At 59.0% G+C, this 20468-nt stretch overlaps 1 protein-coding gene across 1 annotated transcript; it reads right to left on the bottom strand.

The window, feature by feature from the left end:
• Positions 1 to 9742: 9742 nt before the first annotated feature.
• Positions 9743 to 16549, bottom strand: OTP (orthopedia homeobox). Its single transcript, XM_062212319.1, has 3 exons — positions 16513 to 16549; positions 14858 to 15267; positions 9743 to 10273 (listed from the first exon to the last, which is right to left on the bottom strand). The coding sequence occupies exons 1-3, from the start codon at positions 16547 to 16549 to the stop codon at positions 9743 to 9745; spliced, it is 978 nt and encodes a 325-aa protein (XP_062068303.1).
• Positions 16550 to 20468: the final 3919 nt, after the last annotated feature.

Genomic DNA, 20468 nt, shown 5'->3' with positions numbered 1-20468 from the left:
GCCGATGGCGGCCCAGGCGCTTGGGCCCTCGTCCACTGCTTCCCCAGGTGGGAGAGCCAGAAGCAGCAGTCTTTAAACAGGTCACATTTCGATCATCAGAAAAGGATTTGAACACTATGGTCACCAAATTACACGCAGGAAGATATAAGCCAATATAAAAAATACACAGAAGAAAACAATGTCACCTATGTCTTGGTCCCAATATTGAAGAATTAGGTAAAGACAGGAAGGGACATAACCTATGCAAACACCCAGGAGGAGGAGTGATTGCACTCACGTGGCGTTGTGGTGACGTTTGTATATAAATAAGGTTGGAAAGCAGTGGGTCATGGGAGAGTCCCCCATACTTTCAACGTGGGGGCTGGGGGAGCAGCCGCCAGGGAGGGGTGGGGGCGCTGAGGCGAGGAGCGCTCAGGTGTGTGTGGTGGAGGTCTGGGGAACTCAGAACCCCCAGACTGAGAACAGGAGGGCCGTGTGGGGTGCCCAGCCCCTCGGGAGAAGGCTGGAGCTTGTATGACAGCTGCCGCCTGGGAGGCCCGGTGCCCCTTCTCCCCGACATTCGCGCCAGGGAGGCGGCACACGCACCTGGCCGGCTTCAGCCACTGAAACTGGTTCTCCAACTTCACGGTGAGATTCCTACCCGCTCAGACCCCAGGGCAACACTGACGCAGAGCAGGAACTGGCTGTGGCCGTGGCTGGGCTTGGACACAGCGTGCAGAGACCCCGGTACCTGTTCAGGATGGATCCTCCCTCTGCTGAGCAACCAGCTAGCAAGCTTCTTGGCGAGCAGGGAGCCTGAGCCCCTCTGCGCACAGCCCCTGTCTTCTCAGATTGCAGGAAAGAAAAGAAAAAGTTGCTGAGTGATGGACGCAGGCTCACTCGTGGGACATCAAGGAGAGCCAGAGGAGGACATTCCAGAGTGACCCAGAAGTGTTAGAAGCGGGACAGCATTGTGGTGTGGCAGGTAAAGCCACCACCTGTGACACGGCCATCCCAAGTGGGCATTGTTCGAGCCCCGCCAGCCCCACCTCTGACCCAGCTCCCTGCTAATGTGCCTGGGCAAGCCGCGCAAGATGACCAATTCCTTTGGCGCCTACCACCTGCGTGGGAGACCTGGAGGAAAATTCTGGTTCCAACAGGCCCAGCTGCAGCCACTTGGGGAGTAAACCAGCGGATGAACATATCTTGTGCTCTCTCTCTCTCTCTCTGCAACTCTGCCTTTCAAATGAATAGATCTAATTTTTTTTTTAATTTGACAGAGTTGGACAGTGAGAGAGAGAGAGAGACAGAGAGAAAGGTCTTCCTTCCGTTGGTTCACCCCCCAACTGGCCACCACGGCTGGAGCTATGCCGATCCAAAGCCAGGAGCCAGGTGCTTCTCCTGGTCTCCCATGCGGGTGCAGGGCCCAAGCACTTGGGCCATCCTCCACTGCCTTCCTGGGCCACAGCAGAGAGTAGGACTGGAAGAGGAGCAACCGGGACAGAATCTGGCGCCCATATGGGATGCCGGTGCCGCAGGTGGAGGATTAGCCTAGTGCACCACGGCACCGGCCCCTAAATACATGTTTAAAAAATGTGGTAGAAGTGGGGTCCCCGAGGAAGCTGTGAGCTTCCTGCCTGTGGGTGCTATCTACCCTGACGGACCATTGCATGTGTGTGAATGATTTAGCCAATGCCGATCCAGCCCACCTGACACCTCACAGAATTTACTGCCGCTACAAAGCAGCCCGCCAAGCTCGCTTCAAAGTGTTTCCTTTTACAAAGAACACGTCAGTGCCGCGTGGGCCAGACAAGCAGCTCACATCCATGTGAACTCCTCCTTCACAAGCAACCCATTTGCTTCTGCGCACCTGGCACCATTTATTTATTTAAAGACCCATTTTAGTACCACGCACTCGGGCCGGGAAACAACACAACTTACCCCTGGCACACAGATTAAATGGCCAAGCCCTAGATCTGATTGGCGCCCAGCGCAGGTCTCATGGTCAAGACACACTTTCCGGAGTGAGCCCTCCACGGACCCCCGGCCTCTCCCCACCACGCTCACCTGAGGGGTTCTGGGGTGACGCGCCCAGCGGAGGCTTCTCCCCAGGCCCAGCCAGAGCTCCATGCGTCCCCGTGGCTAACCCAGCAGGAAGTCCGGGCGAGAAGGGTCGGCCCATGGGTGGGAGGGGCTCTGGATTTGAAGCAGAGGAGTAGAGGGCAGGAGGGGGCGGGGATCCCAAAGGCGCCTGCGCACCCACAGCTTTGCGGCCATCAGTTCCTGCCATCTCTCGCTACTGCGGAACAGCTGGCGTCTGAGGACCACCTGGGCGGGGCGCGGCTGCGGGCGCTTTTTCCTTTTCTCACTGCGAAGCGCAACCAACAAGGCCCGCGCGTGTTCCCGCCTCCGGCGGCGAGGCTGTTCCTCTCCACAGCTTTTTCCCCAGCCTCTTGATCACCCCAGCCACTGGAGCAGGTGCACCTGAGCTTCGCGTGATCCGGCCCACCTCCGTCAGCCCCGCCCCCCCCCCCGCCTCTTCACGCTCAGAAATTCCTGCAATGGGTTAAGATATTGTTTCTATACCGCATGGGCATACTGCTGTGATCTGTTCAGACGACCTGTGAACATCTCAGCTAGGATCCTGTGAGGTGCTGGGAGCTGAGTGCGGGGGGGGGGGGGGGGGTGGGCAGGGCAGGGCCCCAGCCTGGCAGCTCCAGGCGGCCTGGGTCCAGGCATCAGGACAGCTCGGGACACCTCTTGTCCCGAGCGCAGGCGGCAGCCAGGCCTGGTCTGTCTGTCCTCCCAGGTGGCCCCAGACGCTGGCAACTGAGCGAACAGTCTGGCACTGCCCACTCCAGCTTTCAGGTAGTGGCCGGCGGCCATGCTAGCTTGACACGTTGGGATCTCCTAAATCCAACCCAGCCCCAGCAAGTGCTTCCTCTCTGGCAATGCGCCTCCTTCTTGCTAACCCCCCGCAACCTGCAAACCCCACGGTCCTGGGCGCCTACCAGCAGGGACGAGGATCCCCTCCACGGCCATCTTGGTTCATGAAGTCTGTCCCTGCACGCCAGCCTGCCTTTTCAGCCCAGGAATCCCTGGGTGCCCCCACCTCCATCGGTGCCCTGGCCAGGGCGCTGGGTGTGGTGTCAGCAGCCTCCTGACCTGCCAGGACTTGGACCCCTCCGCTCAGCAGGGCGAACTCTGTCCTTACCCAAGATGGGGGCGGCAGGACCCGCCCAGGCAGCTGGTGGGCAGCCTCGGAAGGACGTGCTTGGCAGCAGCTGCTACGGAAAAGTAACTCCAGGTGTGGGCGAGGAGAGCCACGCTCGCAGCTGCTGAGGCCCTGGGCCAGGGTCACTATAGCCAGGCAGCGGCCGGCCCAGGGCTGCAGCCCTGTGCTAAGAACCACACTGCCTCTCTCCTGGGCCCTCAACCGTAGCCCAGCAGTGGTGGGGCGATGACCGCCTTCCTTCTTCCACCCCCTCGGGAAGGGAACTCTCCCCACCGGCGCCTACCGCGAAACCCCCCCCCACCCCCCCACCCCCCCCATCCCCACCATCCCCACCCCCACCTCCCCCACCCCCCCCCACCCCCGTCACCAGCCCGTCACCTCACAGTGTACAGCCAGTTCTGGAGAGGCCGCTAGGCTTAAAATGGAGATGAAGCCTTGCTCCACCCACGGCCACATCCACAGCAGCTGCCTTCCTGGGAGAGTGGGTCCCGCACCCCAGGCAGTGCCTGGAGCTCCTAGGGGTAGCAGATGAACTCTTCCAGGCACCAGCACCTCACCCACTGGATTACCTTGTTGAAGGCACGGCACGGTACCCATTCTCTGAGAAAGGTCACTAGCCTCCCGTGAGCCGCAGTGCAGTCCATGTGAGCACTGTGCTCACTGTGGGGGGGAAATGGCCTTTTTTAAAATTTTTTTTTTTGAGTGAAAATAGTGTCTTGCTTTATTGTCAGGAGTGATTTATTTTTGACCTGAATCCTGTAAGCCCTTTAATATATATGTTTAAATTGGTCACTACCTCCCCTGGATTTATCAGTAGCAAGTGCGATAAGTTGGGAGCTTTAACACCTACACGTTCAACTTAAACGTGCTGAGCACCTACTGTGTGCCAGAGCCCACCAGGGTCTCTGGGGGATGACCTTGCTACGCTGTGGAGAAAAGCACTGACCCTCGAGTTCTAGGTCAAACTAAAGGACGATGGCGCCATTCTGACAGATCGCCCTGGTCATCCGACACCCCCTGAATCTGGCTAACGGCCCCACACTAAAGCAGCGCGAGGCAGTTAGAAACCACTCACGTAAACACATAGTATGTACTGAAGATAAGAAAACGCAACGCTTGGGAAAGGGCAGGAGAGTTCCGACAAAGACAAGGAAATTCCAGGGTGACCGTACCATCCCCACCTCTGAGCCCGGTCAACACACAAAAACAGCTGCTGACTTATAAAAAAAAAAAAAAAGTGGCCAGTGAGGGGACAAAGGGTATTTGTAAGACTGGGCACCCAGTGGTCCTCACCATCTGCTAACCCCCTTGCACTCAGGGAAGCCATGAGAGCACCTGTTGGAACACAAGATTCCTTGAAGAGCTATTCACAGCCTTCCTCCTCTGTCTTCCCACCACAGAGGCCACAGAATCCCCCACCACGGTGGAGACACACTTCCCCTACAGTGGAACAGGTGTGAGCGAGGCATAAACCTTGGTTACATCCAGCCTGAGGTCAGAGCTTCACGTGGTACCATAACATAACCTATTGCTATACTGAGTGATAAAAATATTATTTAAAAAAGGCTAAAAAGAAAAAAATTACTTCAGTATAGGCAGGGAGAAGAAACGCATTCCAGACACCAAGGGACTCCAGGCTCCTCTCCCTGCGGGTAGAACTGACCCTCCCCCTACACACACAGGTCTGCAAGGCCACCTGCCTCCAGCACTCTCCAGCTACCGCCCAGGCTTCTGTCCACTGCAACCCAGAGCTCAGCCCACGCAAGACGACTTCTCTGATAAAGACGTCTCAGCAGTGAAAAGTCCTCCCGGTGGCACCCTAGAACTCCCCAGAATTGACCCCTAGAGCAACGCGAGGCTCAGGAAGCCAGGTCCCCAGAATTGACCCCTAGAGCAACGCGAGGCTCAGGAAGCCAGGTCCCCAGAATTGACCCCCAGGTTCGGGCGGTGCAGGGACCGTGTAACACCAGAGTATCTCTTATCGGGGCGGGTGCTGTGGCTGAGCTGCCACCTGAAATGACAGCCTCCGATATGGGTGCCAGTTCCAGTCCCGGCTGCTCCACTTCCAATCCAGCTCCCTGCTGATGTGCCTGGGAAGGCAGCGGAAGATGGCCCAGCTGCTTAGGCCCCTGCACTCATGTGGGAGACCGGGAAGAAGCTGCTGCCTCCTGGCTTCAGCCTGGCCCAGCCCTGGTCATTGCAGCCTTTTGGGGAGTCAATCTGCAGATGATAGATGGACCCCTCTCCCTCTCCCCCTCCCCCTCTCGTTCCCCTCCCCTCCTCCTCCCCCCGCCCCTCCTCCCCCTCCCCTCCTCCTCTCCCTCTCCCTCTCTTTCTCTCTTCCTCTCTAACACTATCTTTCAAATAAATAACATAAGGGTTGTTTTTTTTTTTAAGCATCTCTTGCTTAATCATGCATCTTCCACTGTCTGCAGAGGTGACCTCCCAAGAGGCCTCTACATGTCCTCGGAGGCGGCCCCTGGCAAGTCCCTCGGCCTCGCTGGGCACCAGTGCTGGCCATCAGACAGCGACATCCACTTCATACGGACGCCACGATGTCCGTGAGATGGTGTGCTCGGGGAATTGCAAGTGGAGGGAAGGTCCTGAGACAAACAGCCTCCGAACACGCATCCTGGAGTCCGCATCCTGGAGTCGCGCGGGCACCTCCCGGCAGGCTGGGCTCCCCTCACTGCGCGCACTCAGCACTCCACAGTTAGAGAATCTGGAAAGAGCTTCTTCAACTCCAGTACATCGGTGCTTTGTGTTTTACCATTTGGTAGTGTTTTTTATTCTTAATTTCCTAAGAATTGCATATAATCTTTCCAGAATCCAGGGCTTTCTGACCTTGTTTATCTTAAATAGACTCAAAAAGCACTGTGAACGAAAGCCCACAGGGCCCTGTGACATTTCAATCAAGATTAAAAGGACACACACTGTGTAAGCCCCGTGGGTCTGTGATACACCTGCTGGTACCTGTGAACGACTTCCGCGCGGAACGAGAGGGGCCGCGGTGGCCAGTGCGCCTGAAGACGGGAGCCTGGACACACGGGATGTCCGATCATGTGGCAGGAAGACGCCACCTAGCTGCTTACAGACCCATCACGGTGTCCCCAAAACCAGAACGGGTCTCCGGGAGGCTCGGCCCTGACACTCCTCCGCAGCGTTTCTGATTTAGTCTCCTAGAGCCGGGCCTTGTGTGGCGAGAGCACGCGTGAGGAAGAGCGGACGCGCGGTTCTGTGTCTCTGTAATGACCACATGCTAAACAGGCCAGGCGTCCTGCGCTGGAGGGAGCAGGCAGCCAGGCAGGGGGCGCCCCCTTGGCGGCGGCTTCCACTCTTAAAACGAATCATAATTTCTGCACTGGATACGAAGATGGGTTTACAGCTATTAGCCATCATATTAATAATTCAGAAAATACATGCCCAATCACTTGTGTTCTTTCAACTCCCTAGGAACACAGCTGCAACCCACATTAGAAGCGTGGGCGAATGGATGGTTTTCAGATGAGATATCTGGGCTGAGTTATTAGGGTCGCCTGTACTACAAAATTACTAATAAACATTGCTTCTGGCTCAATTTAGCCTGAACTCAGTGAACCCAGCCAATGGTGACAAGTCAAAAACTCCGAAATGCCCGATGAATGACTAACGCATCCCGGAGCCCGCAGGAAGGAGGTGCCGGCATTGCTGAGCCAGTAGCCCCCCCACCCCCGCTCCGCCCCGTGCCTAAAGGCCCTCCACCTAAAGGCCCTCCACCTAAAGGCCCTCAGATGGAATTATGTTCATGTCAGGAAGAGGAGAAGAGGAAGGTTGTATGGTCTTAGCTCCTGCCATTACCAGAAGACACCTCTTCGTGGGTTAAGTTTTTTCTTTATCCTGCACATTTTAAGTTCCCAATGCAAATCGAAGACACATCTCCATCTTCAGAGACAGAGGTAAGCCAGGGCAGAGGCGACAGTCCCGGCTTCCTCCGTGTGCCCATGCTCGCGTCTGCCTCGATGGACCCAAACTCCCCGCTCCTGCTCGGTGGCTCCCACGGTCTGTGGCAGGCTGTGTCCCCACGCCCATCGACATTTGGCACCAGTGTTGAGGAGAAAACAGAGACACAAGGGTGAATACGCGTATGATGATAAATCCACCACAGTGACATCACCACGGACTGACGTTCCTAGCTAGCAGGTGCTGACGGGCGCTCAGCGCCCAGAGGCTGCTCAGCGAAAAGTACAACTCACTCCAGGCAGCCGTGTACCATCCACGAGCTCATGCTACGTTCCCATATCAGGCATCACTGTCTTAGTTATTATAACCTAAACAGTTTTGAGTCTGAGTTCCTATTAATGATGAATAAAAACCAATGCGAAGCTTTATTCTGTGGTCAGCTCCCCCCACCCCCCATCAAAAAGCAGGAATCGTGGAGGCTGGTGAATGAGATTCACCTGCACTTTTTATCCGAGCCCAGACTTGGGTTAGCAGGCTGCCTTTTCCTGGCCGCGCATGTGACTTTAAAATGTCTAGGATCCCGAATACAAAACTCTGTTGCCATAGAAACAAATATTATTCCAGAATCGGGTCAAGCAAGAAGCTCTGAACGCGTTCATTTTAATACTGATAGAGAACCGCGATGTCAGGAAGCGAAGCATCTTGGAGAGCATCTATCACTGCGGCTGGTTCCCAGCTTCTCATCAGTGCTCTGAGTTGGCCCATTTTTTTCAAATGAAAGATCCCATTTCCCTAGCCTTTGAGAAATACCATTTTTAAAGATTCCATTTAGCATCCTTTATTGCGTTCCTACATCATAAAGTTATGGTTTATAGCAGCATAAAAAAGCTGTACAATTAGCATCCCTGTAAACACCCGTGTGTGCTCACTGGCGACGCAATCTGTGGTTTGTAGGGCTGGAGATTCCAGTAGCCACGATTGCAAACTTAACAACAACAAGAACCCTGCAAGAGCAAAAAACGGGGGAATACGATGAAAAGTATAACCAAGTACAAGTTGCACGGTAGAAATTCAGTGGCTGCACTGCTTACGCTGCTTACGTTGCAGGACGAACTCTAAAACTACAGAAAAGCTCCATTCTTCCTAATGTGTTAATTTTTCGTCAAAAATGCTCCCTAGAAAACAAACCTGGAAAATCCTGGGCTGCACCCTCCGACTTTCTCCTGATTAAAATCCCTAACGTCGCAGGCGCAGAAGGTCGCGTCTCTTTGTGCCGGCCTGCAGACTCCGCCAGGGCTCGGGTCCGGAGACGGCACACGCGGCTCCCGCAGCACTGCGGGCCCTGGGGCGCGGGGAGGGCGTCCACGCCCGAGCCGGCAGCGGCCGTCACGCACGCCGCAAGGCCTGGTCCCGGCTCCTTCTGCGGCCGGGGAGCCGGCGCACGTGGCTCGCCTCGAGGCCCGCTCCCGGCAGCTCGGCCCGCGCCCACCTGCGTTCCTGACCGCGCGGGGGACCGGGGCACCAAGGGCGGCGTCGCCTCTGTAGGGAGGCGCCACGCTGGGCGCGCCGTGGGGAGCGCTGCGTGCCGTGTTCCCTTCCCGCCCACGGCGACCCCGCCACGCGCGCAGCCCGCGAGGGGCGCCCGTGCGCTCCCGTGCGCGGGAAGCCGGCCCAGCCCGGCCCGCCGTTCCCGGCCTGCCCCCAACTCCCGAAGCCCCGCCAGGCCGCAAGCGCGCGTGGGCACTCACGCGGGGCCCCGCACCTCCGGGTCGGTCCTCGCGGGAGCGCCGGCGTCGCCTCGCCGCGTCCGGAAGCCGAGCGCAGGCCTGGTGCGCGGCGAGCGCCCCGCACGCCGGCCACGCGCGGAGCCCCGGGCGCGCCCTCGGCGTGGCAGCGAGGCCCGCGGCCCCGCACGGCGCACACCGCTCGCGCTGGCCTGGACGTGAACGTGTCCGGAAGAGGCAAAGGATACGCCGCGTGTCAGCTCAAAGGTTTATTAAGAAAAGCAAATTCCATAAAGAAGCACAGACAGAAGTGAGAACGTACCACACACTGACGGGGTGTGACAAGAATGCTTGATCTACACAGAACATCCTATTCCGCGAGTTCCTCTCGGAGAGCGCGCCCGCTCCCCGCGTGGGCTCGGCCGGCGCATGCGGGGGAAGCGAGCGGCCGCGGCCGGGCCCCGCGGGACACGCGCGGCGGCCGCGCCTCCGGGGCCGGCCCCCCGCGAGGCGGCGCCTGCCCCGCGCCCCGCGCCGCGCGTGGCCGCGCTGGAGCAAGCACAAGGAGACCGACGCGTTCTCCCGCGGGCCGGGCGGGCGGGCGGGCGCGCGGGAGCGGGGCTGGGAGCGCGGCGCGCTGGCGTCTGCTTTCAGGTCCTGAGTCGACTCCCTGGGAAGGACGAGGGCAGGGCGTGCGGCGTGGGCCGGGCGGCGGCGGCGGCGGGCGGGGGTCGCAGGCGGCGGGGCCGGGCGCGGGCGGGGCGGGGGCCGGGCGCGGCGGGGCGGGGCGGGCGCGGGGCGCGGGGCGGGGGCGGGGGCGGGGGGCCCCGCGGGCGGGGGCCCGGGCGGGCCGGGCGCAGGTGCCTTAGGTGAAGCTCATGGAGACTGTGTGCTCGAGCGCCTTGCGGCGCAGGGAGGCGATGCTCGTGCCCCGCCACACGTCGCTGCTGTCCGGGGAGCTGCAGAGCTGGGGCGAGCCCGAGACGTTGCTGGGGCCGGGGAGGGAGGCGGGCACCATGCCGGGGAAGGCGGGCTGGTAGAGGTGCGACTGCAGCCCCGCGCCGTTGGAGCCCGCCAGGCTGTTGGACAGCCCCATGGAGTTGGGCGGCGGCCCCGCCGCCAGGCTGCACTGCGACAGCGACTGCGCCATGGCCTGCTGGCGGCCGAGCGCGGGCGGCAGCGGCAGCTGCGACACTCCCGGCATGGCGGCCGCCGCCCAGCGCGTGTCGTTGGCGTGGAAGGAGCACAGGCTGTCGCCCATGGCGGCCGCGGCGGCGGCGGCGGCCGACGGGAACTGCGGCAGGCCCGGCGTGGGCAGCAGCGTGCCGGGCGCGCGGAACACGTTGGTCGTCTTCTTGCGCTTCTTCCACTTGGCGCGCCGGTTCTGGAACCAGACCTGCAGCGGGCGGGGCGGGACACACGCGGGGCGCGGTCAGCGGGGCGCCGGGCGGCCCGGGCTGACCCACCCCGCGCGAGCGAGGACGACCCCGTGCGCCTTGGGGCCGCACGGCGCGCCTTGCCCGAGGGGCCGTGGGTGACACAGGGGGCTTCGAGGCCCAGAGACAAAGGAGGAGGCCCGCGCCACCGTCGACGGGTGCGGAGGTGCGAACGCGGGCGCCCCGAGTCCGCGCGCGCCCCTGGCCTGGCCGAGCGCGCTGCGGAGCCTTTGTCTGCACCGTGCCGGGTGCTGGACTCTGAGCCCCGGGCCCCCACGTCTGCAGGCCCTGAGGGTCCCCAGCAGCAAGGCCTCCAGCCCCCTCCCATCGCCGCCCCATCTGTCAAATAAAAACAAAATTTCTGACCAATACAAAGGAAAGGTGCAAAGACTCGCGCTGTTCGGGAAACAAACTCTGCTGCGAGCCACAGGCCCGTTTGGTAAAACACTCGTGGGAGAAAAGCCTCCTGCTTGCCTCTCTCGCGCTGGTCCGGGGATGTGAGACCCCCGCATCGCCCCCTCCTTCGATCCGTTTGCTTCAAAAACAGCTTGCGGGCGGCCCCTCCGCGGCTCGCGGCTCGGAGTGCAGGCGGCTGCGGGTTTGCGGCGCGGGCAACTGACTCAGTTTCCTGCCGGAATCTGGCGACCCGCGCGCTTGACCGCCATCCGGGTGAGCGAACAGGTTCACCATGCCGGGTGGGTCGCGCCCGCGCAAAGCCGCAGCACCAGGCCTGTCCGCCGGCCCTGCCCGCATGCCCGCCACCGCGTGGGCCAAGCTCAGCCGTGCGGGCGCGCTCCGCACCCCGCAACCTGGGCTGATCGCCCGACTCTGGGACCGTCCCATGCCGCCGCCCCCCGCTTGACCGTCCCCGGCTTCCCAGCGCAGTCCCCACGCTGTGCCCACCCCAGTGCGGTGGCTGGGATCGGGCGTCCAGGCTGACCGAAAACACCCCCAGGACGGAAGACGGTCCCGGGCAGCCGCAACCCCCACCTGGCGCGGGGTGGCGGGGAGGGGGCCTCGCACCTCTCGCGCCCTAAAGTGTCTTTAAACACCGAAAAGCCGAGGCCGCGACTCCCGCGAGCGCGGGTGGCTCCCGCTCGTTCGGAGGGAGGGGCTGGGACGAGCGCGGAGCGAGGAGACGCCGGGCAGAGCGGGGCGGGGGTCGCCAGGGAGGCTCAGGCACCGGCGGAGAAGAACAGCTGTTGAGGAACTAAATATTACAGGAATGATCGCAGATCGCGCTCAATTATGTCTGAGGGTTGTAGGCAAGTGCTGGCTGCACATTGCTTTATGTGTCATGGCTTACTGGGATTGAGGGAGAGAGGATCTGCACCGGTCTGCGCACCTCCGCTCCAAGCGCCGATGCATATGTTTCTTAAATGTGAATATTTCCACTTGAAAACTAGAGCAGAACGAATTGAAACGCAGGCAGAACCTAAGGGAGGCTCCAGAAGGCACTCCGGGAAATACACTATTAACCGCAGCTGCGGCGAACCCTGCGCCCGGTCTGAACCGCAGCCTTTGTCCGGAAAGGCGGAACGCCGCGGGAGCACCGAACGCAGGGCTGCGGCCGCAAATCCCACGCCGGCGTCTGCCGCTGCAGTAATAGAGACATACTGTAAATGTGGTTTAAAATCTATAGCCCGTTTGATTCCCCGGCTGTAAATGGCTCCCAAACAGAGGGCGAGGGAGAAAGAGGAGAGTATTACTGTCTCCCCCCTCGAAGCCGGCGCTTTATGAAGATCTCATTGGAATCCAGCACATGATTAATGGAAGATTTGGGAGGAAATCTGGGGAGCTGTATTAAAGCCTGGATCCCAGGTTCATTTCGATCAGCCAGCCGTGAACTCTGGGCCGAATTCATTACACTTTAATAGTGCTGGGAGAGGAAGAAAATGCAATTTCTCATTCCATTAGAAAACGAGAAAATACTCTCCGCTTGTCCCCCTATTAAGATGTGGCAGGTGACAGGGCCATTCTGGGGGACACGGTCAATGGAATTACAGCACATTATTTTTGTTCGTGTAAAATATTGAAAGGCAAGCCTGACTGTGCACAAGTTATTTCACTGATTTGGTTTTTATGTAAATAAAATATTGAAAGTTAATTAATCCGTGCTAGAGACTAATGATTATGCTTATTATATTGCATTTGATCGCGTAATTTGCATGATTCTCGCATTGCTGCTTAATAAGCCATCCCAGGTTATAAATAATTCTGAAATTGGTTTCTAATAATGGCATGCTATAAAAGGAATGGTTTTATTACACTAGCCAGGAAAGGGGAGCGATACCAGACATGGCATTGGCCTCCATGTGAGTAGAGTGCTTTAATAAATACTTGGAATTGCGATAGAGTCCAGGCATCGGGCAAACGCAAGGATCCTGGGTGAGTTAGCCTGGAATCGAGAAGCGTCTCTAAACACGCAGCTGCAGGAGATTACATGTTTAGATCATTTTAAATCAGCGCAGTGGCCCACACGCTGAAAAGAGTGTGTGGCAATCTGTTAACTATAAAGGAAACTATGAAGGACTCATCATATAAGAACATCAACCAATTACTATTTAATTTGAATTTGGTCCAGGAGCAATGGTACAGTGAATTGTGAAGTAAATACATTTTCCATAGATTATTTTTGCATTCCATTACATAATGTTAATCATTTTGAAGTGTTAATTAAGAAGGTTATGTTGATCTGATTACTTTTTAAACTATGAAACATTATTTTAAAAAATATTGAAATTACTATTCTATTAAATTGTTTCTCTCAGCAGCCTCAAGCTATTATCTCTGGTAGAACATTATGCTAGAACAATTAAAGTACTTTGTCTCCTTCTTCTTGCACATTCTCTTGTGTACTTTTTGAAAATAACTATTTCTATTACATGGTTTATATTTTATTTCATTTACAACTTTTTCTATTAAAAGAATCACTGTCATTAACCTTTGGAAGACCTAATAAAGTTTAATAGACCTCGTTTTCTTTTTCATAAAAGCAGTTGTCCAATTACGTTTTATTTGTGATTCCTAAGTTCTATTTTAATTTAAACTAATTACCAATATGTCTAGGTTAAGACACAGTATTTTACTCCGTAAAACAAAAAGTAATAGATGGCATTCCTCTTGAGGGCTGGAAAGCCAACGTGTGAATTTTGGATCTACAAGACTGAGCCTACAGCAGGCATTATCGTTAGCTTACTATTGAAATTACATATTCTGCAAAAGATTGGACCCAACTTTAGGCTTACATAGAGGTGAGGGGTTAAAATGCTAAATTATCTGTAAATATAGCACACGTTAGACATGCAGCACTACGTATATTTTGTATCTCCATCCGCACAGAGCGACCAGCGCCCTTTGGTTTGTAATTTCACTGGTCTGTGGCTCAGGCCTCTCTGACAAAACCACCCAGGCTTACCCTGGATAAAAATGTTAGCCGTTACCTTATACCCTGAGTATTATTTTATTAATTTGACCATTTTACGTCTCCGATGGCATGCATTTACTACCGGGACAGGAGCCCGCGCTGTTTACTTGGTTTAGACTGTCACCAACGCGCCGAATGGCGACAGAAGAGCTCAACGCCAGGACCGTGAACAGCCTTGGGCCGAGCGCCAAGTGCAGCTGAGAGCTGCGAAGTCAGTTTACGGAAACCGACAGCGCCGGCTCAACCCCGGCGCCGGGGACGCGGGGAGCCGGGACGAGGACTGCGCTCCGGGACGCCGAGGGAGGGTTCAGCATCCTGGACAGCTCCAGCCCGCGCGCGAAGGTCGCCTGCAGGCACCTGCGCACAGAGTGGTCAGCGCTGTCTCACTCCCCATCTTCAGCAAAGTGCCTGGTTGGGTTTCTGGGTTACGCGCACTTCACCAGGCGGAGGGTGGGCGGACACCGGCCAGCGCCGGCGGCGATTCCGTCTGCACCGGCACCCTCTCGCCCTGGGCGCCCCGGCTTCGTACCGAGCTCCGCCACAGAAAGCCTGGACCCGCCGCCCACCCCCGTTTCTTTAGGGAAGCCTTTATTTAATAAAAAATAATAATGGGGGGAAACACCCTGGCAGGCTGAGGGGCTCTCGGCGGCCTCTCCTGCTGCGCCTTGGGAATGGCCGGGTCGGCGCAAAGAATCAAGCGGCGCCAGAAAACCCGGTGTGGCTCTCTTTTGTAAGGCGCCTATCTTCCCCGTTTTCGCGGTTTCTGTATAATTATCGCATTCCCATTTATCCAGACGCCGAACACAAAGTCGTTAGGGTAAGGGAAATACTTGTCAACCACGCGGACTGAGATGGGGGAGCGCCGGCCGCGGCCTCCCGGGGACCCCGGTGCAGCCGCAGCCCGACTATGCCGGCGGCGCTCCCGAGGAGCTCCCGCGCGCCTGCGGCCACGCTGGCGGCAGGGAGGCGGGCCTCGCCGCCTGCACCGCGGGGTGGCGGCTCGGGCAGGCTTCTGGGCAGAGAGGAGCTAACTGGACCCGCGCAGGCCAGGGGCCGGCGGGCGAGGAGCGCCCCGGTCCCCCGCCCGGCCCTCGCGCCCCGCGCCCGGCCCGCGCACCTGCACTCGGGACTCGGTCAGCCCGATACGCAGCGCCAGCTCCTCGCGCATGAAGATGTCGGGATAGTGCGTCTTGGCGAAGCTCCTCTCCAGCTCGTTGAGCTGCGCGGGGGTGAAACGCGTCCGGTGTCGCTTCTGCTTCTGCTGGCCCTGCTGCTGGCCGGCTTGGCTGGGGTTCGGGCCGCCCTGGGGCCCCGGCTGCTTGTCCGGGTCTTTGGCGCTCACCGCCAGCGAGGCCGGGGCAGAGCCCACTGTGGTGATGTCTTCCCCGGGCAGCAGAGTGGCTCCCTCGACAGGGTCGGAGCTGGGCGCCAGGTCCCCAGGGTGGCCCCCGGGGTCGGAGCCCCCCACGCCAAGCCTACACTTCACCGCCTCCCGGTGGCCCAGCAGCTCGGCGGCATCTTTCATACCTGCGGAGACAAGGGGATCGCGGTCACCGCTTTCCTGGCCGTGCGGGGCCGAGCCGGACCCTCAGCACGGGCCTCGGCCCCCTCCGCGCCCACTCTCGCGCTGGGTGCTGCGCCGGCGTCCGCAGGACGGGGACAGCCGGGCGGGAACGACCCGCGCGCGGCCCTGGCCCCCGGCCCGCAGCCCGCAGCCCGTTCCCGCCCTCCCTCACTCCCCGTAACCAGACGGCCGGAAAATCCGCCCCCAAGCTCCTTCAAGCCGGTGTCCCCGGTGCCCCAGGCGTGGAAAGCGGGGCTCGGGCCCAGGTGGGGGCGGAAAGCAAGAAACCGGGGCTCCTCGGCCGCGGCCCCACCTGCGCTTAGGCAACCTGGGGGCTCCACCGAGGCCGAGGCCCTCCCGCGCTCGCAAGACGAATGAGGCTCAGGAACTCCCACCCCCGAAATCAACCCAATTCCGCTCCGCCTCCCCCTCAAATCAGAGAAACTGTTTGGGAAATGGAGTCCCATCCATCACTGAAGACTGCGGCGGCGGAGAGCGGAGCCCGGCGCCCCGGACCGCAGGGAGAAGACTCGCGGGAGCCCTGCAGACGCAACAGGGAATCAAACTTCGGAGAATTCAACTTCTCTTTCCGCTGAGGCCAAGGGCGCGTCCCTCCCAGCCTCGGCGGCGCGAGGCCCTCGCGGAAGGCCGGGAGCCCGTGCCGCGAGCCCGCGGTCCTGGGCCGCCGCGCTCCGCAGGTGCGCCGGGCCGCGCCGCGACTTCACCTTCGCTCCGGATTTTCTTTTTCAAACAAAATGAGCCACACTCGGTGAAGGAGGAGGAGGAGGAGGAGGAGGAGGAGGGAAGGAGGGAGGTGGTGAGAAAGGAGAAAGAGAGGGGTGAAGAGAAAGAAATCCCAAATCCAAGCAAACAGAAGAGAAAAAGGAAAACTTCCAGACAAATCACCCCGCGGCAGATCGCGTTTCAAAAAAATAAATAAATAAATAAATAAAGGGGAGGGGGAAGACGAAAAATAAGAAAAACAAAAAGTAACAACATTCCCCAACTCCTTTTTTGGATCTACATATTCCATAGATTTTTTTTTTTTTTAGAAAAAAAGACGATGTTAAATCAAATTAAACTTTAATGCAGCACAATTACTTTTAAAGAAATTAGTCCATTTAGGGCGCATTAAGGTAAAATAAGGAACAAATTGACAATTTCCTGCCCCGGCTTCTCCTGGCTGTCCGGGCGAGGGGCGCACTCACCTAGCCTGGCGTCCAGGAGGTCGGCGTGAGACAGCATCGTGCACCGCTCCAGGGCGAAAGCTGTTCCCCCCCAAATTTTAGCGGCTTTAAGTTATTTAAAATAGATATAAGCTATAAGCTATACGATATAGATATATATAGATCACCTAAATGAAAGAAAATTCGGTTTGTGGTTAAAAAGGGGGCTTCTTGCATTATAATGTCCTTTAGAGAGACGGGGAGGTGCTTAACAGTTGAATGAACCCGTGAGCAGCTCGGCGAGGGGACCAATCAGGAGGGCAGGCTGCAAATGTCAGCGCCCGGAGCTTCCCCCGCTCCGCCCGCCCGCCCGCCCGCGCCCGCCCGGAGGAGGCGGCGGCCGCAGCCCTGGCGGCTCAGCCCCGGGCAGCCGCTCCGGCGGCGGCGGCCGCCTCGACCCAGCCCCGGGCTTCGGCTCCCGGCCCGGGTTAGCTGTCCTTGCGGGCGAGTTTCTCCAGGCGAATCTTTGCTTTCTCGTGCCCGGCCCTGCCTTCGCCCAGGGCGCGCCCTCTCGGTGGCTCCGAGCTGGGTCTCCCCAAGGCCGAGGCAGGGCAGGGACCAGAGCAGGGCACCATCCCCTCGTGACCAGAGAGTCGCCCCCGCCCGCGCGCTCCGGGCGACGCCGGCCTGCTGTGCCCAGCTCAGGGCACCGCGAGGGCGCGCCGGGACCTCCAGCCCCTGCCTAGACTTCGCGGCCGCGCAGCAGGCCTGCGCCCGGGGCGGGCGCCCGGGCTGGGCAGCGGGGCCTGCCGAGCCCTTACCCCGGCGGACCCAGCGCTCACCGAGGAGCCCGCGACTGGGGTCGGCAGCGGGCCCGGCGCACGCCGTGGCCTTTCGCGCTCTGCACCCTTCCCGCGGGCTTCCTCCCCGGCCCGGCTCCTCTGCGCGCCCCTCGCCCGCATCCGGGCCCCCATAACCTGCTGCTCATTTAGGCAAAGTTTCTAAGTTCAGCTCGGCTCCCAACTGCACTTAAGGCTGTAAATAAAGTTAAATGCTCTGTATTTTCCTTTTGAATATGTTAAACTACTTGAACAATTTAGAGTGCTTTGCACAAGTGAAGCGAACCATTTCTAATGTTCTGATTTCTCAGAGCCAGCCAACAACAAAGTTTAGATTAGTAATATATTTCTAACCAGAGTAATTTTCAAGATCATTAGGCATTTATGTAATTAGTGCCAAATCTATAAGCTTTTATTACGATTATTAGAGTAAAATCAGTATAAATTTGTACTAATTTACTACTGTTTAGACTTGGCTGTCAGGCCCAGGGGTTCTTATTGTAAATGATAACTCAGGAAATTAAGTGCAAAATTCTGTGCCATTTCTGATCTGCTCCTAAACAATCCGTTTCAATTGTGTTTGTAGCAAAGCATAATGCCCTTTTAAAGTTATTTGACTTGGACTTTTATTTGCAGCACAAGAAAAATGCCCTCTACCCAGGCACAATGAGAAGTGATAGTTACTAGTCCCAACTTGATTAACATTGATTTTTAATTCGAGAGTGATGCAATTAAGATTATTCATTTAGTGCAAATAAAGCTTCCACAAAAGGGTGGCCCTCGCAAGTCTGTTTTAAATAATACCGAGCAAATGGCTTTTTTTGTTCGCCGTCCAATTGACTTACACAAAACACTGCAAACGCCGCCGGAGAGCAGATGTGTGTGTGTGTGCGCGCGCGCGCGAGTGTGTGCGTGCCTGTGTGTGTCAGAGAGACAGGGACCGCGCACCGAGACAAAGGCGGCGGGGCGACTCTGGGGCAGTTTCGCCCCCTCCCACCGGGCACACACGCGTGCGCGCGCGCGTGCACACACACATGTGGGCGCAGGGCGTCCGCACACGGCTCCGCGCCAGCTGCACAGGCCGCCTCCCGCAAGCTCCGGGCCTGGCCGGGCTTCTGCGGCCGCCGCAGCTGCAGCCGTTGCGGCCTGTGCGGCGGATCCGGGCTTGGCGGAGCGCTGGCGGCTGCGGGGCGCCCGGGAGCTGCGGGGGCGTTTGGCGAACGCTCAGGTCCCTGCGGGAAAGGCTTGGCCCGGGAGAATTCCGAGCCCGCCAGCAAACCGAGTCCGCTTCCCCAAGCCCCCCAAAACCCCTAATGTGGAAGCGGAGGGCGCACCGGCTGCCCTCCTCCGGACGGGCACAGGCACCCGCAGGCGGACGCGGGGCGACGGTGGGGAGAAGGGGCCCGGGAGGAGACCCGGGGGCCTCCCGCGCCCCGCGCTGGGCAGGCCCGGCGGGCCGCGCAGCCACGGGGCCTGCGGCGACGGGAGGCCGCGGTCGGCGTGCGTGCCCGCCAGCCCGGCTCGCGGCCCGCAGCCGCCCCGACAGCCGCGCCCTGCCGCGCGAGCCCGCAGATCCTGCTTTGTTGTGCGTTTCAGGTCGATAAATAAATGTGTAACAGTTAATGCGGAGACACATCAGAGGCATAACAATGGGACGCAACCGCGGGTTATCCATCTCTGTTAGGGCCGCCGAGGAGCGGCGTCGCGGCGCGATTGATGGCCCGCTTCGTTTTATGACTTTTCTATTGGTCTTGATTTTTATAGCAGTATAAACAAACTAAATCATTGCTTCCCAGACTTCGGGGCCCGGGCGTCTCCGAGCGCGGGGAAGGGGAGCAGGAAAAGAGAGCGGGAAATGTGCGTGGGGGGGCGCCGGGGGGCGCGGGGGCGCGGCGGGGCCGGGCGCGCCGCCCGCGGGCCGGGCTCCGGGGCTGCGCGGCGGCGCGGGCGGCGCCTGCTCGGCCCCGTTCCGGGGGCGGCCGGGGAAGTGCCGGTCGGGCCCGGCGCTGCCGATAATTTAAGGCATTTCCCACATGATCGCGGCCGCCCAAGTCCCTAACAAGGCGAGGCCGGGGCGCGACGGCCCCAAATCTTCGCAATGACAAGAATGTCTTCAGAAATCACTTCGAGGCAAAGTAAAAGGATTTTCTATGACGGATTCAGTGATTTTTCCTCAATAAATAGGTTTTAGATTGTTACACACACGTAGAAGTGGAACAAAGGGAACGACCAGAAAATATATTGGTTGCCCCTAATAAAATTTATTTAGACAGTTTACTTCTCATAAAAAATAGAGATTGAATTTCGAGCAGGAGCCTGCCAAGGGGCGATGCGCAGGGAAATCATTTTTTCCTGCTCCTTCCCCCGCTCCTTTTGAACGAAGCGCACCGAGCGAGCGCGCCGGGCCGGGCCCGCGCCGCGCGGGGACAGGCCGCCTTCCTGCGACACGCAGGTTTTAAAAACCCAAATCTCGACGAGCGATTATGTAAATGACACGCACCGAAACCGCAACGCCGGCTCCCGCGCGGTGCGGGGACACGGGCCGGGGGGGGGGCGGCCTCCGAGGCGGCTCCATCCCGCGCGGGCCCGTCACGCGCCTTTCCTCTGTCTCCCTGTCCCCTGACCTGGGGGCCAAGTCTCGGCAGAGGCCGGGACGGAGGACAGGAACCGGGCGCCGGCTCCGCGCGGGAACCGCGTCCGGCGCCTGCGGCCCGAGCGGGGTCTCCACCCGCAGGAACCTCGGGCCTCCGCGGGTCGTTTGGGGACCGCGGTGCCACCCCCGCGACTGAGCGCCGCGCGCGGTACCGGGAGAGCCTCCCTCGATAATTAACGACCGCGCGCTTTCCTATTTTCTTGCCTGATGACAAGGATCAATTTTAATTCGCGGTAAATTGCAGCCACGCTTTTGGGTATTATTTGCTTACAGAAAACAAATCAAGTGACTCGCACGCGCCTGCTTACTTTCGCAGAAAACGCAGCAGCCCACGCGGCGCGCCCACGCGCTCCTCCCCGGGCCACCCCGGCCCCGCACAAAGGGCCGAGCGCGGGCGTGAGGGCAGCCGAGGTCAGGCCCGGGACGCCGGGGGCTGGAGGCTCGCGCGGGGAGCCGACCTGAAGGCAGCTGCGTGGGAGGAAGGGGCCTACTCCCGGGAGGAGCGA

The sequence above is a fragment of the Lepus europaeus genome, chromosome 15, assembly GCF_033115175.1.
Source record: "Lepus europaeus isolate LE1 chromosome 15, mLepTim1.pri, whole genome shotgun sequence".
NCBI lineage: Eukaryota > Metazoa > Chordata > Mammalia > Lagomorpha > Leporidae > Lepus > Lepus europaeus.
Note: the sequence above shows the minus strand (reverse complement) of the source record. Positions and strands in the feature narration are given on the sequence as shown.